We start from the raw sequence: 18,845 nt of genomic DNA on the forward strand, positions 1-18,845 counted from the left end.
ACACTCTCTCTCGGTCTCTCCCTCAAAGGCTCAAACACTAACGACGGGTAGACTTGCACTAGCCAGTCACTACGACCCTGTCTGTGCCTGTCGGTGTCTGTGTTCTCCTTCGCCCATCCGCATCGCTCCCCTTCCTTCCCTCCGTCCCTTCCCCTCTTCCCCCCCCCCCATTCGTCTTATCCCCGTCCCTCCCTAGTCCTCCTACCTACGCTTCCTACATCCCTTCCCCTCTCCCCCCAAAAAAAACCCGGCCGATCTTCGTCCGTGTTGTACGATTCGATTGTATTCCGGCCCTACTTCTGACGTCTTCATTCCGTCGTCTTGCACGCGTCCTGTACAGTTGGTGGTGGTGTTCCTGACTACCCCCTCTCTCCCTCTCTCTGTCGCTGACCGCTGTGGCTGTGGCGGTTCTGCATTTTATCACTGCACTTGACTGGTCTGGCTCGTTCGCCCTCCTCTGTCAGGCCTCCGTCCTCTTCTGGCCTCCTATTCCTCTCCTTTCTTCTGTTTAAAATCGTCGGGGACGGCACTGGTTGATCTTCCTTCTGCCACCACCTTCCTTCTCCCTCTTACACCCTGAAACCCGCCCGCTAGACAACCCGTCACAATGTCGTGGAAAATCACCAGAAGTACGTACTACCCCCCCCCCCCCCCAGCGTCCCGGCCCTGCAGTGCAGACCAGCGACTAACTGACTCCCTCATACAGAATTAAAGGAGACGCACCTGGCTCCTTTGACCCAACCCTTCACCCGCTCCTCCTCCACATCCACCATTAAAGGTGATTCTGGCGAAGAGACCCCTGTGGCTTCGCAAGCTCCCACTATCTCCACAGCCAACTCCAATGGAATCAGTATGTTCCTTGTCCATTTCTTCCTCCCCCCCCCCCCACACCGGCCGACCGTCTAACTCTCGAGAAGATGCCTCGGAGTCGCTCGTCTCCCCGCCCGTGGCCCCTGTCAAGCCCGGTATTTTGATCGTCACCCTCCACGAAGGCCAAGCTTTCTCTCTTTCCCCCCACTATCAACAGATCTTCAACTCGCATTTCCAAAACAACGGTTCCTATGGCATGCGTCCGAGCTCGTCATCATCCCACTCCGCGCACGGCCAGGCCGGCTCCTTCGTACAAAGCGCCCGCCCGCAGTCCACCAGCGGAGGTATCAACGCCGCCCCGACCATCCACGGTCGGTATTCCACCAAGTATCTTCCTTACGCCCTCCTGGATTTCGAAAAGAACCAAGTCTTCGTCGATGCCGTGTCGGGATCGCCCGAGAACCCCCTGTGGGCCGGAGACAACACCGCCTATAAGTTCGACGTGTCGCGCAAGACGGAACTGAACGTTCAGCTGTATCTTCGGAATCCTGCAGCTCGGCCCGGCGCCGGTCGGAGCGAAGATATTTTCCTCGGAGCTGTCAAGGTGCACCCTCGCTTCGAGGAGGCGCTGCCCCATGCCGAGGACCCCAAGAGCAAGAAGGACAAGCCGTCGCAAGAACGTCAGCTCGGCCAACTCGGCGCCGAATGGCTGGATCTCCAGTTTGGCACCGGTTCCATCAAGATCGGTGTCTCGTTCGTTGAAAACAAGCAACGGAGCATGAAGTTGGAGGACTTCGAGCTGCTGAAGGTTGTGGGTAAGGGTAGTTTCGGCAAGGTCATGCAGGTCATGAAGAAGGATACGGGTCGGATTTACGCCCTCAAGACTATCCGCAAGGCCCACATCATCTCCCGCTCGGAAGTCACCCACACCCTCGCCGAGCGATCTGTGCTCTCCCAGATCAACAACCCCTTCATCGTCCCCCTGAAGTTCTCCTTCCAGTCGCCGGAGAAGCTGTATCTCGTCCTTGCGTTCGTGAACGGCGGCGAGCTGTTCCACCACCTCCAGCGTGAACAGCGGTTCGACATCAACCGGGCCCGTTTCTACACCGCCGAGCTGCTCTGCGCACTGGAGTGCTTGCATGGCTTCAAGGTCATCTACCGTGACCTTAAGCCGGAGAACATCCTTCTGGATTACACTGGTCACATTGCTCTTTGCGACTTTGGCCTGTGCAAGCTGGACATGAAGGATGAGGATCGGACGAACAGTAAGTCATCCGTACATTATTTTCACCCTAACCCTGCTAACGTCTGCAACAGCCTTCTGTGGTACTCCCGAATATCTTGCTCCCGAACTTCTCCTTGGAAACGGATACACGAAGACCGTTGACTGGTGGACGCTGGGTGTTCTCCTTTACGAGATGCTGACGGGTCTTCCTCCGTTCTACGATGAAAACACCAACGATATGTACCGCAAGATCCTTCAGGAGCCCTTGACTTTCCCCAGCACCGATATCGTCCCCCCTGCCGCGCGGGATCTGCTCACCCGACTGCTTGATCGCGACCCACAGCGTCGGTTGGGCGCCAACGGCGCCGCGGAAATCAAGTCACACCACTTCTTCGCCAACATCGATTGGCGCAAGCTGCTCCAGAGGAAGTACGAACCAAGCTTCCGGCCGAACGTGGTATGTGATCTATCCATCATCGGAAGATGCAACGTGCTAACTTATGCAGCTGGGCGCGCGCGATATTACCAACTTTGACCGGGAATTTACCCAGGAAGCGCCGCAAGATTCCTACGTAGACGGTCCGGTCCTGTCTCAAACCATGCAGCAACAATTCGAAGGCTGGTCCTACAACCGCCCTGTTGCTGGTCTCGGAGATGCTGGTGGCAGTGTTAAGGACCCATCGTTCGGAAGCATCACTGAGTAAAAAAAAACATGTCACGTTATCGATTGACTTGGGAAAACAACGTGTGGCACCAAGACATCAGGGGAAGTTGTTTGAGACAATTTCTTTGCATCTCACTTTGACTCCTCGTTCATATCCTTCTGCATAGCTCGAGCACTTGCTTCATTGCTGGTTCTCCCTTCTCCCTACTGGCACAAGGGGTATACAGTATCTTTTTGTTGGAATCCATTCTCCGTGGCAGTGATCGCAGCTGAGCGCGTTGTGTCTTTCTACCTTGTTTTGCATTTGAAATACAATCGAGGCGGGTTCCTTTCGTGCATTTCTCATTTCCTGTCGTCTACCTTTTTTAACTGCCGTGTCACTACAAATCTCTCGGGCTTGCATCCATGATTTGCTTCGTCTCCGAAAGGCCAGGAAGGCACGGATAGCTGAGAAGGTCTCAGCTCGCTGCATCTTCCAATGCCTGGTGAGCCGGTCCGTCCGTCCTGTTTCTGATCTGCTGGTCCGATCCCTGCCTGCTCCAGCGAAATTCGGACTGCGTCTGGGGAAGTGGAATTCATTTGGGTCGATTTACATACCAAAGTACACATTTGAGCGGTCCCGATTTAGACCTTTTACTTAGCTGTTTCTCCATGTTGTCGGAATTCTCGTCTGGGTGCTTGTTGTTGTTTTTTCTTTTGCGCGCTGTGGCGGCTTCAAGCAGTTAGTTGATGGCAAGGGTGTTACTGACATGACTGGCTCATAGACAACAATGGTTTCTCTACAATTACAGTGTTCTTCAAAGTAGTTGTAGCTTGTTTGGGCTGTTAGCTGCGCAGGACCTTCAGAGTTATACCGCTCCCAGCCAGAGACAACAAGAGAGAAGTACTAGTGACATCAGTGCTTACAAGACCATCACTTCAAATCGTCAAAACAGGGTGATAGATACAGGTAAAATAAAAGCATGGCAACAAACATACAATGAGAATTGGGCGAGCGAAAAGAGGAGGAACATGAGATTGAATCATAACAAACAAGCAAGCAAGCGATGTAGAATCTAAAAAATAAGTTATGTAAGGGAAATATAGGTATTGGACGTGCCGCAAGCCAAGTAAGGTGGTAGGTAGGTAGGTGGGTGGGTAGAGGTAAGTAGGGATAAGTAAGTAGGTAAGTAGGTTGATAGCTGTGCCAACAATACATTCGAAAAAAAAAAAAAGAAATGAGTAAAAAAAGAAATGATTTTGCTCTTTCACACACACACACACACACACACACACACAGATCAGAATGAACAATGATGAAGAAAACACTCCCGCCGTACTATCATGTGCAGTCCGTCATCTCATCTCATCTCATGCCTCGGCTTCTTCCTCTTCCGCGTCTTCCTCTTCCTCAGCCTCCTCGGTTTCGGCCTCGGCCTCGGCTTCGGCTTCAGCTTCCACCTCAGGGGCCCCGTTTGTGGCGGACTCGACGACATCATCCTCGTCGGCGTTCACGTCGATCAGGGACTCTGATGACGGGGGTTCGGGAACAGCGACACCATCCTTCTCAAGACGGAGGTATTCCTCCCACTCGGGGAAGAGGTCATCGTCGGCGGCGGTGTCCGGGCAACCGGGAGGGATACCGACGAGACGGGCGATCTTGGTCTTTCCGGAGGACTCAAGGGAGAGCTTCCATTGAGCGACGAGCTCGGGGGCGCGGGAGGGCTTGTAGGTTTGGGCAAAGAGAACAGATTCCGCGAGACGGTTTGTGCGGACGAGGAGGTCGATGCAGCCGTCGATGTCGCCCATGGACCAGAAGGTGGAGAAGGCGACGTTGTGGAGACCGGACTCCGAGGCCTGGTCGGCCAGCTGGCGGAGGCCGTCTTTGTTGCCGCTGGCGGTCAGGAGAAGGAGGAGGGAGCCGACGTCCTTGGCGTTGGTAAAGCATTCCTGGGCCAGGGTCAGATTCCATCCTGCCAGGGCGGCGTCGCCGACGATCTTCCACTTGTGCTCGACATTGGCCTCGCGGGCAATCTCGAGCGCGATGTCGAGGTTGTTGAGCCCGAGAGCCAGCTCGAAGCGGTGCTCCTGGTCGGTCGCGACTTCGAGGGCCATTTCCTTGTATCCCTGGCCTTCGAGGAAGCGAGCCACCTTGTTCATCTGGTCCTGGGGGACGTCTGCGAGCAGCTCGGCGGCCATGTCCATATCGCCGCGCAGCACCACCGTCTGGTATTCGACCATGCTGAGGGAAAGGCCGAACGATACCACGTTGACGTCCTTGTCGGCCAGATAGACTCTGCCGTCGCGGGGCAGGTAGCCCAGAACGTACATTCCCTGGTCGAAGTGGGAGATGGTGTAGGTCTGGTCGCCCACCAGGTAGTTCAGGCGGTTTGTCGAGTTTGTGTAGATGAAGCAGTCTCCCACCCATTGGCCTGTCCGGACAGACTCGTTGACATCGGTAACAACTTCGAACGCGGACTCCACGCCATCCTCGTCGGCTTCGCCGGCGTTCAACCCGTTGATATAGTTCTCTCTGGAGTACCGGAGGACGTAGAAAGAATCCTCACAGGCAAGGGTGACGAGTTCACCGGATTCGGACCAGTAGACCTATGCAGTGTAAGTATGGGGAGAGGTATGATGTACACGGGGGTATACTTACGGCCTTGGGGTCAACCTCGATACGTCGGACCAGGTTCCCTGTCTCCCAGTCGAACATGCCGATACCTCCCTGTCCCTTGACACCGAGAAGTACACCATCGGTGAGACCCTCGGCTTGGAAGCCTACATCCAGACCGCCGCTAATCTCCTTGAAGTTCTTGAAGATCTTGACGCTGGTGGTGGACTCCCGAATGGCGTAGTCGTTGCTGTTGTCCTTCGCTCCCCAGGCGAAGTCCAGGGCCTGTCCGAAAGCCTTGTTTCTCCAGGCAAGAGCAGTGTAGATAATGTACTCGCCGTCACCACATACGGAAACGAACCGTCCGTTGGGGGAGTGAGACAGCGTCTGGGGGTACACTTCGCATGATCCCAGGTCCTTCGTGGGCAGCGTAATCGGGGCTCCGTCCTTGATGGTGGCGTCACCACCCTTAATGACAGTCGAAACAACTTCGTTGTGTCGGGCCCAAACGACCTTGCCTGACCCGTCCATAGAAACCGCCGGCTCTTCTCTGCCCATCTTCACGACGACCGCACCGTCATCGAAACCCATCGCAACTCCCTGTCTGCCACGCTGGTACGCAACACACCAGGCTCTCTCTAGACCATAGCTTAGAGACTGCTCCAGTCTGTATGTGTTCGCATGCCAGATCTTGATGGTTCCATCCTCAGATCCGGAGATGATGACCGGCAATTCCGGGTGGTAGCAGGCGAACGAAACGTTGCTGGTGTGTCCTTCCAGGGTTGCGATGAGCGCCTTTGTGGTGTAATCCCAGATCTTGACGGTCCTGTCATCGGAGGTTGTGAGGAGATACGGCTTATCCGCCTGCGGGTAATATTCGACATGGTTCACGCCCTTGGTCTCGTGGGCCTCCAGGGTGGAGTTGGCATGCGGCGAGCCAAGACTCCAGATCTTGACGGTCCGATCCAAACAGGCAGATGCGAAGGTGTTCGTGTCCTTGGGGTTGATCGCCAGTCCCATCACATAGTGGCTGTGGCCCTCGAACACCTGGACACACTTCCAGCCCCTCTCCCAGTCCCAGAGCTTAATCGTCATGTCATCGGACGCGGTAAGAACAAACGGCTGAGTCGGGTGCACTGCGATGGAACGAATGTAGTCCGGATGGGCTTCGAACGAGGCGATCTTCTCGGAGGTGTTGTAATTGTAGACGCGGAGTTGGAAGTCATCCGATCCGCAGACAATCCAGTTCTTGCGGGCAATGAACCGACCGGCTCGTACAGGGACCTCGGTGATTTCGAAGGTTTTGATAATTGACTAGAGTGATCGATCATTAGAAATGCATTTGCATGGCTCCTTCTCGGGGCAGCTCACCTGAGTCTCATAAGACCAGATGTATACATGACCTGTGTCTCAATTAGCGCATGCGCACAGGCATCAAGTTCCGCTCAATTCCTTAACGCACCACTGTATAATGTTGTAAGAATCTATAGACAGTCAGTATCGATTGACAAGAGGAATCAGGGGAAGTTGGACACTCACCCATGGCTCTGTGGGATGGAAATCAATGCCCTTCACCCGCTCGGAGCGGGCGAACAGCTGTCTCTGTTGGGTCACAATCACAGTCAGTCATTGTTCAAAGATTTATGTCCCCTGCTATTCCGCAGGCCCCCGTCACCCCGAAGCACTTTATCTTCGGAGCCCAGCTCGTACCTTGACGTCCAACTTCATGGTGTGTGGGGAAGGAGAGTCGCGACTATGTGCGGCGTCGGAGGACGGCCTGTGAGAAGGAGGGGGAACCAGGCCACGAGCCGCTCAAACAGCCCAGCCCGTGAAACAAAAAATCTCCCGAAGGAACAGAGGAGAAGAGCGCAAAAAGAAGAAGGGAGTCCTCGACCGGAATGGCCAGCAAGTCGACGCAGTTGTTGAGGGACTGGCAGCGATGTGTCCACAAGGAGACGGAATCCCGCCAGCTATCTGGAATCGGCTAGCCATAAGGGGCTCACCGCCTACGCTTCGGGGGGGTCCTGACATACGGGATTTACAGGAGCTCTACAGAGTACACCCCCCTGTTGTATATGTCTGGCCGCAGAAGAGGGGGGGAATTGTACAGTGTATCCCAGTCATTCCAGTCTGGAATTCCCTTCCCCCCCCCCACTGCAAATAGATATCACAACCGGAATTGCTCCAGAGAAACAAGAACAACCCATCATAGATAAGGGTGGTACGGAGATAGTAACCGGTTTGGTTTGGGTTCGCACACATGAACTAATAATTACAGGCGTTTTGGCATCCAGGCTCAAGTCTTCCATTCATGAGAGCAACCTTCTACTCCGCGCGCTCAAAGTAAGACCACTGACCGGGTCTGGCCTTCTCCTCAAGCTCGTCCCAACTAGATCAGAGTTAATATTTCTCGCGTTATCAATAAGGACGGCAATCAATCGACTTACGCTTGGGACTTGTACAGCTCGTCAACAACCTTCAGCTCGCCCTCGGCAACCTGGATCACCTCCTCAATGAGACCAGCGCCGATCTGCTTCTCGATCTCAGCCACCCTGGAATCAAATGTCAGTTTTCATAGCATAACCGTATAGGGGATAGGAGCACATACTGCTCGGCCTCCAGGGCGGGTTCATTCTCCCACTTCATTTGCTCGTTGTAGAAGTCCGACTCGACCTTGGGGTCAATCTTGACGGACTCTTCGAGAGCCGCGGTCCACCGAGCCTCTTCCGCCGCCGTACGGGCAGGGCCCTCAGAGGTCGCCTCAATGGACTCTCCATCCCATTCCGATCCACGGGGGTTGTCACTCCCATCCTTGCGCTGGAACGCCGCATATGAACCATCCTCGCGACGAAGAGAAGCGAAGCGCTCGGGCTCAGCAGCCACGACCTTCTTCACACGCTCCAACCAGGCATCGAATCCGGGGGGCTTCGTAGACTCGACGATCTGCAGACGGTGGCGGGTCAAGGTCTCGGTGGACTTGCGGTAGACGGAAGACTCGGGGAACGCCTTCAGCTTGTTCAGGGTGGCAGTGTAAAGGAAGATCAGGGTCGGACGAGGGCTCGGGTGAGTTGTGAGGCCGGCAAGACCGGTGGGAGCGAAGGGCTCCAGGTAGCGAGCCGGCTTGACGTTGGCCAGCAACCGGAAGGTGGACCGCATTGTGATGTGTGTGGGGGGCGGGGGGGGGGGAGATGGCGAGAGGAAAAGAAAGGAAAGCCCAATGGCAGAGGGTAAGCGGTGGTGAAGATATCTAGCAGACGCAGTGCGGCAGCCCGCTGGACCGGGATGGATGCGCGCGAAGGGTTGAGGTGCCGTCGGGCGGCGGAGAAACCCCGTGCCGGCGGCTCTCCTGCGCCTCGCTGATGCGCCTGACAGCGGAGGGTTACAGTAGGGGCGGCTTCGTTCGTTCATCATTCTTCTCCCTCTCTCCTGCATCCTCACTCCATTCTCCTGCTCTTTAGGGCCTGCGGATCTCACCCCCCCCCCCCTCCCCGCAGCATTCTTTGCGCCCATACTGTTTTCGCAGCATCTGACCTGCTGATCGTCCCTCGTCCCTCGTCCTACCAAGTGGCCCGTTCAGCCCTTCTCCTGGCGATTCTAGACCGTCGTTAGTCCAATGTGCCACCTGTGACGCCCTGTTCGGATCTCTTAACGACTCCCCTTCGTTGCGCCTTTGCGTCCAACCGTCTCTCTTTTTATCTGTTCTCTCAAGGTCCCAGGACCTTGCACTACAGCCAGCATGCGGGTGTCTTTGCTGGCGTGGTCTCTTCTTTCCTTTGTCTCGATTCCGGCCTTCGCCGCCCCCTCCGGTTCCGATGCTGTCTCCCCGATCAATCATCTTGTGAAGAGAGGCGATTCGCCCGACGGGCAGTCGACGACCTTCAATGGCATTGAGGTTCCGCCGATCAAGGCCCTGACGCCCGATACCTTCGACGAGACGATCAAGGAGGGTTACTGGTAAGCATCATCCGTTCCTTCTCATCCCCAGAAGCTAACAGGCCGTTAGGTTTGTTAAGGAGTATTCTCCATCATGTCCTCACTGCCAAAAGATCGCTCCCACATGGCAGACTCTCTACGAATATTACTACGTGTGTTATTCTTCCCGGATAATGGTCACTTCGGGCAGCCTTGCTGACGCTTCCTAGACCTCCGATCCTCTGTCTTCGTCGTCCTCTAAGTCGCCCGATACCCAGTCCCTCAACTCCTTCCATGGCTTCTACAACTTCCATTTCGCGGAATTGAACTGTCTTGCGCATGGTGATCTCTGTCGGAAACTCGATGTCAAGTATTTCCCCACGTTCGCCCTGTACCACAACGGCGAAATGGTTGAGCAATATACCGGCAAGAAGAGTATGGAGGGGCTCAGCGAGTTTGTCGAAGAGAAGCTGGAGCAGATCAAGCCTGGATCTCGGCCTGCGAAGGGTCTCAACCTTCCCCAGCCGGGCGACAAGGGCGTCGATACCAAGGCGGAGCCGGATACCCCTGTTGCCAAAGACAAGGATCGTGAGGCGGGTGCCAAGGCCGGGGAGAAGCACAACGAGCAGGCTGCGCAGTTGACCCCGGGAGATGCAACTGCTGAGAAAGATTCCTCATCCAAGACCAAGCCCAAGGCAAAGCCTGCCCCCGCCCCCGCAAACCCTCAGGGTCTCTCTGTCCCGCTCACGGCAGAAAGCTTCCAGAAGCTTGTGACGACCACCCAGGATCCTTGGTTCATCAAATTCTATGCCCCGTGGTGCCACCATTGCCAGGCGTTGGCTCCTAACTGGCGGGAAATGTCCAAGGAGATGCAGGGTGTTCTCAATGTCGGAGAAGTGAACTGCGAGGTGGAATCCCGGCTGTGCAAGGATGCCCGCGTCAGCGCTTTCCCAACGATGTATTTCTTCCGCGGGGGTGAGAGGGTTGAATATGAAGGCCTTCGCGGCCTTGGCGATCTGGTCACCTATGCCAAGAAGGCTGTTGACGTTGGAACCGGCGTTCAGGATGTGGATGCCACCACTTTCAAGGAGCTGGAGGAGAAGGAGGACGTCCTCTTCCTGTATTTCTACGACCACGCGACTACCTCGGAAGACTTTGAGGCCCTGGAGCGACTGACCCTCAGCTTAGTCGGCCATGCCAAACTTGTCAAGACGAACAGTGCGGCTCTTGCTGAAAGGTTCAAGATTTCGACCTGGCCTCGGCTCCTTGTGTCCCGGGACGGTCGCCCCAGTTACTACAACGCACTTGCTCCTAAGGATATGCGGGATTTCCGTCAGATCCTGAACTGGATGCGCACTGTGTGGCTGCCGATTGTTCCCGAGCTTACGGCCTCTAACGCACAGGAGATCATGGACGGCAAGTATGTTGTTCTGGGAATCCTCAGCCGGAAGCACTCGGACGAGTTCTTGCAGTCTAAGCGAGAGCTCAAGAACGCCGCCTTGGAGTGGATGGACAAGCAGACGCAGCTGTTCCAGTTGGAGCGCGCAGAGCTGCGTGATGCCAAGCAGCTACGGATCGAGGAGGCTGACGACCGCAATGACCAACGGGCTTTGCGGGCGGCGAAGAACATGCGTATCACGATCCGCGAAGATGACAAGAAGCAAGTCGGCTTTGCTTGGGTGGATGGTGATTTCTGGGATCGGTGGTTGAGAACTACCTACGGGATTGATGTTGAGAATGGGGAGCGCGTGATCATCAATGACCAGGATGTAAGTGTGCAAAGGAATTCTCAACTGCGCAGCACTCAAGCTAACTTTCATAGAACCGACGCTACTGGGACACATCGTCTAGCGGGGCATCGATCATGGCGTCCCGTACGTCGATCCTTGAGACCATTCCCCTGGTCATCGCCAACCCACCGAAGCTGAAGCCCAAGTCTACTGTTGGAACCTTCGAGTCCATCTTTTTCTTCACTCGGTCGTCCATTAGTGCCCACCCCATCATCTTCTTCATCATTCTGACCCTTTCGGTTGCTGGTGCCACGATTGTGGCCCGGGGCAGAGCCGTTAGACGCGGAGGTCGTGGCGGCATTCTCGGTGTGACCGGTAGCACTGGCGGGGGTTTCTTCAATCTTGATGGAAAGGAGGGTATCTTGAACGGTGGTTCCACGGGCAAGGTGGATTGATCGGGGCGTAGGGTATTGTACAGTTACTGTTTATCTTTTATTCGTCCACCCTAATTTCGTGTTTATTTTTCTTCATTTCACTGGTTCTCTATAAGGTTACTAGTGTCTGATTTTTTATTTTTTTTTTTTTTTGATATCGACGGCTGCTTCTATCATTCTATTTTTCCCTACTGTTTCTTTCCTCTTCTGAGTGGTGTTAAAACCCGGTCTGTGTTGTACACATCCACCTTTGGTTTCTGAATTCGTTGAAATTAGCCATCCGAACAAAAGATAAGCTGGATAATTTATTGGTCATTCCTCAGGAGTGTTGGCTCATTGTACCCAAGTAGTGTCAGTAAGCAGCAGTACTACTAGTAGTAGTCGTCGCATATGGCATGAGAAGTGGAAATGCACGGCCTCTGATTCGACCAGCAGATCTGTCACGTGGATGCCAATTGCCGGACGCTGATTGGGCCGCGGGTGCCGCAAGCACTCGACGTCGCGGAGTCTCCCGGTTTTCGTCGACAGCCTCAGACTCTCAATTGCTGCTGCCGTCATCCTTTACTGGAGCTATTCTCGTTGCCGGGTGTGCTTCCTCAGATCTTGCCAAAATGGTACGTATTCCGCCAGGCTTTTTTTATCGGGGCCCTACCATGTTGGCAGAGGGGTCGGTTCCCCAGACCTGGTTCTGGGTCCTATCCCTCGGCACCGTTATACGACAACAACGGGGTCAATTGGACACCAATATACTGTTGCTAACTTTGTCTTGCTTTGGATAGGTTTTCTCTCAGACTCTCCGCCGCGCTGCGGCCCAGAACGCCGCCGCCTACCGCTCTCCCTTCGCCCCCAAGTGAGACTCCCCGATCCCATACCCTCCACCATCTTTGGCCGATATACGGATAAGCAATGAGGTGCTCATGTCGGCATTGGATTGGGACAATTGGGTGGAGCGTTATTCGTCACCATGGGACACTGCAACCATGCGAACCTCCCGACTTGTTGAACCAAATATGTCTCCCAGAGAGGACCTATATCCAATCCGCGGATGCGCCATTTGAGACCGGACATAGAACCAACATGAAGGGTCGCTGCTAACTTGGCGGAACTAGGTACCACACTCCTCTCCACTGGCAGGGCCTGACCCCCAGCGAGGCTACCAAGTAGTGAGTATCCCGCCGTGCACCCCGGCTTCCTCTCGAACGGAGAGACACGCCTTGAAACCACATGGCCATCATACTTACTCGCTTGGGTGAATATAGCGCCCAGGTTGCCGGCACTTTCGGCGTCGCCGCTGGTACCTTCGCCCTCTTCTTCTTCGGTGAAGTCCCCCGTGTTCGCCGTGACATCCTCCAGAAGGTCCCCTTCCTCGATGAGTACTTTGACCGCACCATCGCCCCTGAGGACAACGTAAGTATCTCCCCTCGTTTGTTCCAGTTCCTCTCTGGAATCCGCGCTTGAATGCAATGCTAATGGCTATCTAGCCCTTCTAAATTGGTGCTGTATGGGACATGCTTTTCCCACCATCTACGAGGCTCGCGCATGCGTGGATATGTTCCCTGGTTGGCTGGGTGGTGAAGAAAAGAGTGGTGCTGTACGTGTAGAATAGCGATGAATTTCCGATAGCACATAGACACTGGCTGCTTGAATCTATCTTCTCTGGTAACATTAGGCGCTCTGCAGTCTGCACTCGAGCCCAAGTATGACAAACGGCTATCTGTGTTTCACCGCTGACTGTCGAGTGAGTGAGTGAGTGACTTTTGGCAGACGATCTTGAGTCTTGATCGGGCCGATTGCAGGCCCGGCTTAGCAGCCTCAGGTTGCAAGTCCCACCGCGATATCCTCCACCCTTTCCTTTCCTCCTTCCTTCTCTCCTTCTTTCTTTCTTCATTCTCTTGCGAGTGCATCATACCACGCGTATACGCAATCATGGTATACAGCGAGAGAATGACAGCTCACCTCAACATGCTCAAAAAAAGACAATCCTCTTCACTCCAACCCGAGGACGAACCCCGTTAACCTCCACATCGCGAGTCACTTGATACTGCACTGGACTAGCATCCCCACCCCTGTCCCGAGACGACCGTAGCGCGGGGCCAAACTACAAGCAAACAACTCGTATCTCGAAACGGGAGCATGTGCAGCACTGCAGTAGCTCTCTATTGTTTGGTGGCGCGTTCCAGGCCCATCATGCCTTGGCATGGAACTTGATTCCACGATCTATTACAATGCCGGTGGAGACTGGGCTTTCCACGTGGACAAAACGGTCCCACAGGTGCTTACAATTGAATGTGCTTTATGGTTTGGCTACGGGGACCTGCATATCTTGGGTCGGTTGACTAGATAACTGAGTTGGACTGTCTCATGGAGTCGAGTCTGGCCGACCATGGAATCAGAGTGGATGAGGAAATGAGGGCTGGTATCGGGATAGCCAGGACAAGTGCTTGGTGTGAAGGTATTTTTATATGGATGGTTCAAGGTCCTGGAGAAGATAATCGCGAAAGGGACTGGAATACAAAGGTAAGGCCTATGGAAAGTATGCATGGTGATGATGATGATCCGGATGAGTTTCTATGCATGTCGCATGCAAGTGCTGATTCAGGGGGTGAACCATGGACTGCAGATGGAAATTGTATACAGTCTGGAGACTGGAGGCTGGAGTAATGGCGGTACACCGATGTCGATGAACTTTCTCTCAATACGCTACTCTGACAAAGGAAGGTATAACCTGGCAAAGTCTGTCACTGTCAACCTTCTCGGAATGCCCTCCTATTTTGGACTCCTAACGGCTCTTATTTCCGGTCATCGCCAGCTGCAGGTCTTATCTCTCCAACCCGTTGACGACAGCGTTTTGATATCTACTCCAGGCTTATCATCCGCCACCCCAACGCTCACAGCCAACCAATTCCCCCGATAAGCCTGTCTCGATGAAATCCCCAGCTTCAAAGGCATCTCCTTAGCCCCGATATCGAAGCTTCCCCAAGCTGTACTGCCCTTCCGCCGCCTGGAGTTTCCCTGCTGAGTTTGGCCTGCACGCCAAGCTTCGAATCTCTGGCCAGCAAGGAGGTAGCCTGTGACTGCTCCCTATCTATCTCCCTCCCTATCCTGCCGAACCATACCCCTCATGCTGGTGGCCAGCTGCAGGCGGTGATCTTGTTTCCTGCCGTTCCGACCGGCCAGTGGGATTGTGACCAGTTGCCAAGCGTATCAGCGTCTGATCCCCCCGCTTCGCTCGTGCCCAGCTTCGAGGTCACCTTGCGGTGTTTATCGTCCTCCCCAAGCTGTTCATCCGTGCCACCGCTATCAGCTCTCCCATCGTGCAGGTGGTTATGTGCCCTGTGCAGATAAGATGACTGTCTTATATTCCGAGACCCTTATATGTATCGGGGCGCCACCCAGTCTTCTAATAGACGACTCCCTTCGTACCCAACCGCCACTGCAGGTCTCCCTATCACTAGGTCACTCTGTGCGACAATACTCGGTGGACGTGTGATCCCGAACCGGCGAGCACCACATCCTAGGGTTGCTTGCTTTTTTTTCTTCCCTTCACCCCGCCTGGTAGCCCGTCACCCTTTACTCTCGGATCGGGTGTGCGATATATACCTTGCCTGCTGCCATATAGACCCTGCCGCCATCATGGCTAGTCCGGGTAGCTACAAAACTCCTCTAAAGGGGTCCGTATACACGGATATCAGCCATGACCCCGTTACAACGATCCTTCCGCAAGGCGATATTCCTTATACCGACCATGAGATGGACGCGGATGAGAGGGTGATTGTGGCCCTGGGATACAAGCAAGAGTTCAAGCGCGAGTTCTCACTATGGACGACATTCTGTGTCAGCTTTTCGGTCCTGGGGCTACTTCCGTCGTTTGCCAGCACGATGTACTACGGTAGCTGTTCCCGGATCCCTCGAGGCGAACGAGCAGGGCTGACTTCCACCAAGGAATGGGCTATGCCGGGACTGCAGGCATGGTCTGGGGATGGCTCATTGCGATGTTTTTCATCCAGTGTATTGCGATGTCCATGGCGGAGCTATGCTCTGCGATGCCGACGAGGTGGGTCCCATCTATATCTCTTTCTGCATTCCAGAATCTGACTTGATCAGCGGTGGACTTTACTATGCCGCGGCAGTGCTTGCGCCCCCAAAGTATGGACCCTTTGCTGCGTGGATCACAGGGTGGTCCAACTGGATCGGACAGATCACAGCCGCACCGTCCGTGGACTATTCGCTTTCTGCGATGATTCTCGCCGCGGCGTCGATGCAGAACCCGGACTACGTGCCCACTAATTGGCAGGTATATCTCCTGACGACGCTCATCATGATCATCCACACGGCTATCAGCTGCATGTCGACCAGGTGGGTCGCGCGGGTCAACTCCTGGGGCTCCACGTTCAACATGGTCGCCCTCATCATTACCCTAATCGCCATCCCCGCCGGAACCACGAACGAGCCCAAGTTCTCCTCGTCCAAAGAGGTCTGGGGCACCATCACCAACTTTACCGACTTCCCTGACGGAGTTGCCATTCTCATGACCTTTGTCGGTGTCATCTGGACCATGTCCGGCTACGACTCGCCTTTCCACCTGAGCGAGGAATGCTCCAATGCCAACATCGCTTCGCCGCGCGCCATTGTCATGACCTCCGGTGTCGGTGGCCTAATGGGCTGGTTCCTGCAGCTGGTCGTCGCCTACACTGTGACTGACATCAACGCGGTTATGAACTCGGATCTGGGCCAGCCCTGGGCGTCGTACCTGCTACAGGTCATGGAACAAAAGACCGCCCTCGCGCTCCTAGCGCTGACCATCATCAGTGGCTTTTCCATGGGACAGGGATGCATGGTGGCTGCGTCACGAGTAACTTACGCCTACGCGCGCGATGACTGTTTCCCGTTGTCCAAATACTGGAAGATGGTCAACCCGTACACGCAAACCCCCGTTAACGCGGTGATCCTGAACGGCGTCATGGGTATTCTCATGTGTCTGCTCATCCTTGCAGGCGACACCGCCATCGGAGCCTTGTTCTCGATCGGCGGCATTGCCCAGTTCGTCGCCTTCTCGATCCCCATCGCGACCCGGGTATTCTTCGTTGGCCACCGCTTCCGCAAGGGTCCATGGCACCTGGGGCCCCTGGGGCCATACATCGGCGGGATGGGCGTGGCGTTCGTGCTCCTGATGGTGCCCGTACTGTGTCTGCCCAGCGTGACGGGGTCCGACCTGACGCCGGATCTGATGAACTGGACGTGCCTGGTCTGGGGCGCGCCGATGGTGATGGTGAGCATCTGGTGGGTGGTGGATGCGCACAAGTGGTTCAAGGGACCCAAGGTCAATGTGGACCACGCCATTCACGCCGTAGAGACGGCGTCCATCATTGACGGTGTGGGGGCGGATGAAGATGTCCCTCAACTGGGGGATACATCGAGTAAGGCGTCAACCAGGTAGTTGTCTGGCTTACAAACCTTCATTTTGTTTTTGGGTCTTAGACCTGGGGTCTATATATAGTCGACATACACAGAATACCATATAATACCCACCCCTACCGTTCATATGGTACTTGCAGTTGCAGTAAGGTTTGCTTAGCCCTTACGCGACCCCTCCTGCACCAGGACTGAGTTCAATACCCCGATAACCATAATAATAACCTTAAAGTTGAAGTATACGGAGTAGTGTACCTACGAGAATCACCTGGTTGGCCCAGCTTCGATATTATTATCACCGGCAGTATGGAGTATACCCCAGTTCCCCCAACCTAAATCCCTTAAGTGCAGTAAATACTCCGTACCTGAGATATACTTACATAGGTACTGTAGACAGGGATGGATGTATCAACGATTAGATCGGTTATTAATAGTGATCTAGTTCCACACATACATAGGTCGGTGTCTACCACCCTAATCAACCTCAAACCTAACCTCTCACCTCTAATCTCTACCAACTTACCAGGAGACAAGCAGGAACGACGCCTGCAAGAACCTATGTATGTATTTAGGTGTGCTAACTATAGGTATTCACCTATCTATTATTAAGTGGTACTTAGATAGATACCTCCCAACAAAACAAAACCACCCCCCCCTCATACAATCCTTCCCACCCCAAACCCCCAAGATCGACCTATCACATCACTTGCATCCCACCCGCATATAGTTACATAGTAAATAGGTACTTAGGTATGTGCATACATAGGTACCAGTCTAGCGGTGGTATATGTATTGGATGGATGGATGGATGGATGGATGAATGTGTGCGGTAGTACAATCTAACTAGATATCTATCTAGGTAGGTAGGCACTTACCTACTAAGTACCTATCTAGTGCAAGTCAGGCTTCCGTTGTACTGATATAGGTACCTAGGTACCAGGTACCAGGTACTTAGCTACCAATTAAGCAGCATTATCAGTGCAATCCTACAACACCTACCCCAAATTAACACACCCATTTCATACCTACCTACCTACCTCCAGACAGGCAAGGGGGGTCTAGACCCGTCGCGGGGAAGCAGTATTAGAGCCCGGATGCTGCTGCTGCTGCAGCAGAAGAGAGTACGGAGTACTGCAGAGAGAATCCTGCAGAGAGAGTCCCTACTGTGTACTGCAGGCAGTGTGGATGTAGGCTGTGGGTTGTGGGCTGTGGGCTGTGGGATGTGGATATCGACGGGACCGGACGAGGACTTCCGGGGATGGGGATTGGATTGGTGGTTTGGGTTACTGTGATATGTACATATTTGTACATATTTTGGGTCTGTGGTTGGTTGTACAGAGTACAGACTACAGTAACTACGGATGCATCGGTGCGGATGTACGTCCGTGGGTAGTAAGTAGTACTTGGTACTTATGTATGTATGTAGTAGGTATGTATGTGTGTGTGTATGTATGTATGTATGTATGTATGTATGTAGGCGGGTGGATGGGTGGATGGGTGGGTGGGTGCAGATCAATGGGGATGGGTGTGCGACTTTACTTTTACCTACTTTCTGCTTTTGGGGGGGGGGATAGATAAATAGGGTAGAGGGTTTGAGGTGGTACGGAGTACAATATGGAAGTAAGTCAATATGCTGTGCTATGTGTAGGTATAAATATAGTATCTAAAGTACTTGCTGAAGGCATGGGGGGGTCATGTGGTTGGATTGGATGATTATTGTTGTTGTATATATCATATGCATGGTGGTGATGAGGATGGAATTGTTGGCCGGTGATAGGTGGGGATTTGGTTGGATAGGTCTCATACAGTCAATCATACCAGGTATATAGTACTTACCTAGGTACGGAGTACTCCATACTGTAGGTATCTTGATTGATTGAAAGTGGCGATCGTCTGATACTGTGTAGGTAGGTTGTAGTAGTATCCAGTTGTGTTTCTTAGGGCTAGATTATCTTAGCTAAGTATCTTAGATTCGGTAGTAGTGATGTATATATAGCCTTTGTTTTGAGGGCAGTGGATATATATTTAGCTGACAAGGGTTGGTTGTTTACATATATACTTAGTA

General features: G+C 53.8%; 6 protein-coding genes across 6 annotated transcripts; 4 read left to right on the forward strand and 2 right to left on the reverse strand.

Moving 5' to 3' along the window:
* Window positions 1–329: 329 nt before the first annotated feature.
* Window positions 330–2,810, forward strand: BO70DRAFT_110192 (serine/threonine-protein kinase). Its single transcript, XM_025537868.1, has 5 exons — window positions 330–629; window positions 707–850; window positions 918–2,075; window positions 2,128–2,492; window positions 2,542–2,810. The coding sequence occupies exons 1-5, from the start codon at window positions 608–610 to the stop codon at window positions 2,737–2,739; spliced, it is 1,887 nt and encodes a 628-aa protein (XP_025396825.1). The 5' UTR covers window positions 330–607; the 3' UTR covers window positions 2,740–2,810.
* Window positions 2,811–3,610: 800 nt separating this feature from the next.
* On the reverse strand, window positions 3,611–7,125 carry BO70DRAFT_110151 (coatomer subunit beta'). Its single transcript, XM_025537867.1, has 6 exons — window positions 7,003–7,125; window positions 6,832–6,894; window positions 6,755–6,776; window positions 6,664–6,695; window positions 5,338–6,606; window positions 3,611–5,285 (listed from the first exon to the last, which is right to left on the reverse strand). The coding sequence occupies exons 1-6, from the start codon at window positions 7,018–7,020 to the stop codon at window positions 4,050–4,052; spliced, it is 2,640 nt and encodes an 879-aa protein (XP_025396826.1). The 5' UTR covers window positions 7,021–7,125; the 3' UTR covers window positions 3,611–4,049.
* Window positions 7,126–7,510: 385 nt separating this feature from the next.
* On the reverse strand, window positions 7,511–8,478 carry BO70DRAFT_364559 (complex I NDUFA5 subunit family protein). The gene is made up of 3 exons (XM_025543837.1): window positions 7,901–8,478; window positions 7,740–7,844; window positions 7,511–7,681 (listed from the first exon to the last, which is right to left on the reverse strand). Exons 1-3 carry the CDS (start codon window positions 8,446–8,448, stop codon window positions 7,618–7,620), a joined length of 717 nt encoding a protein of 238 aa, XP_025396827.1. The 5' UTR covers window positions 8,449–8,478; the 3' UTR covers window positions 7,511–7,617.
* A 287-nt stretch (window positions 8,479–8,765) lies between these two features.
* BO70DRAFT_364560 (putative disulfide isomerase) lies at window positions 8,766–11,521 on the forward strand. The gene is made up of 4 exons (XM_025543838.1): window positions 8,766–9,246; window positions 9,296–9,377; window positions 9,435–10,973; window positions 11,027–11,521. Exons 1-4 carry the CDS (start codon window positions 9,029–9,031, stop codon window positions 11,387–11,389), a joined length of 2,202 nt encoding a protein of 733 aa, XP_025396828.1. The 5' UTR covers window positions 8,766–9,028; the 3' UTR covers window positions 11,390–11,521.
* Window positions 11,522–12,021: 500 nt separating this feature from the next.
* BO70DRAFT_431425 (cytochrome b-c1 complex subunit 10) lies at window positions 12,022–12,858 on the forward strand (the record flags this gene model as incomplete). The annotated part of the gene is made up of 5 exons (XM_025548239.1): window positions 12,022–12,078; window positions 12,148–12,218; window positions 12,478–12,531; window positions 12,628–12,775; window positions 12,850–12,858. 5 exons carry the CDS (start codon window positions 12,022–12,024, stop codon window positions 12,856–12,858), a joined length of 339 nt encoding a protein of 112 aa, XP_025396829.1.
* Window positions 12,859–15,001: 2,143 nt separating this feature from the next.
* Window positions 15,002–16,940, forward strand: BO70DRAFT_389150 (amino acid permease; the record flags this gene model as incomplete). Its single annotated transcript, XM_025546058.1, has 3 exons — window positions 15,002–15,257; window positions 15,311–15,422; window positions 15,473–16,940. The coding sequence occupies 3 exons, from the start codon at window positions 15,002–15,004 to the stop codon at window positions 16,803–16,805; spliced, it is 1,701 nt and encodes a 566-aa protein (XP_025396830.1). The 3' UTR covers window positions 16,806–16,940.
* Window positions 16,941–18,845: the final 1,905 nt, after the last annotated feature.

The sequence above is a fragment of the Aspergillus heteromorphus genome, assembly GCF_003184545.1.
Source record: "Aspergillus heteromorphus CBS 117.55 chromosome Unknown BO70scaffold_24, whole genome shotgun sequence".
In the NCBI taxonomy this organism is placed as follows: Eukaryota; Fungi; Ascomycota; class Eurotiomycetes; order Eurotiales; family Aspergillaceae; genus Aspergillus; species Aspergillus heteromorphus.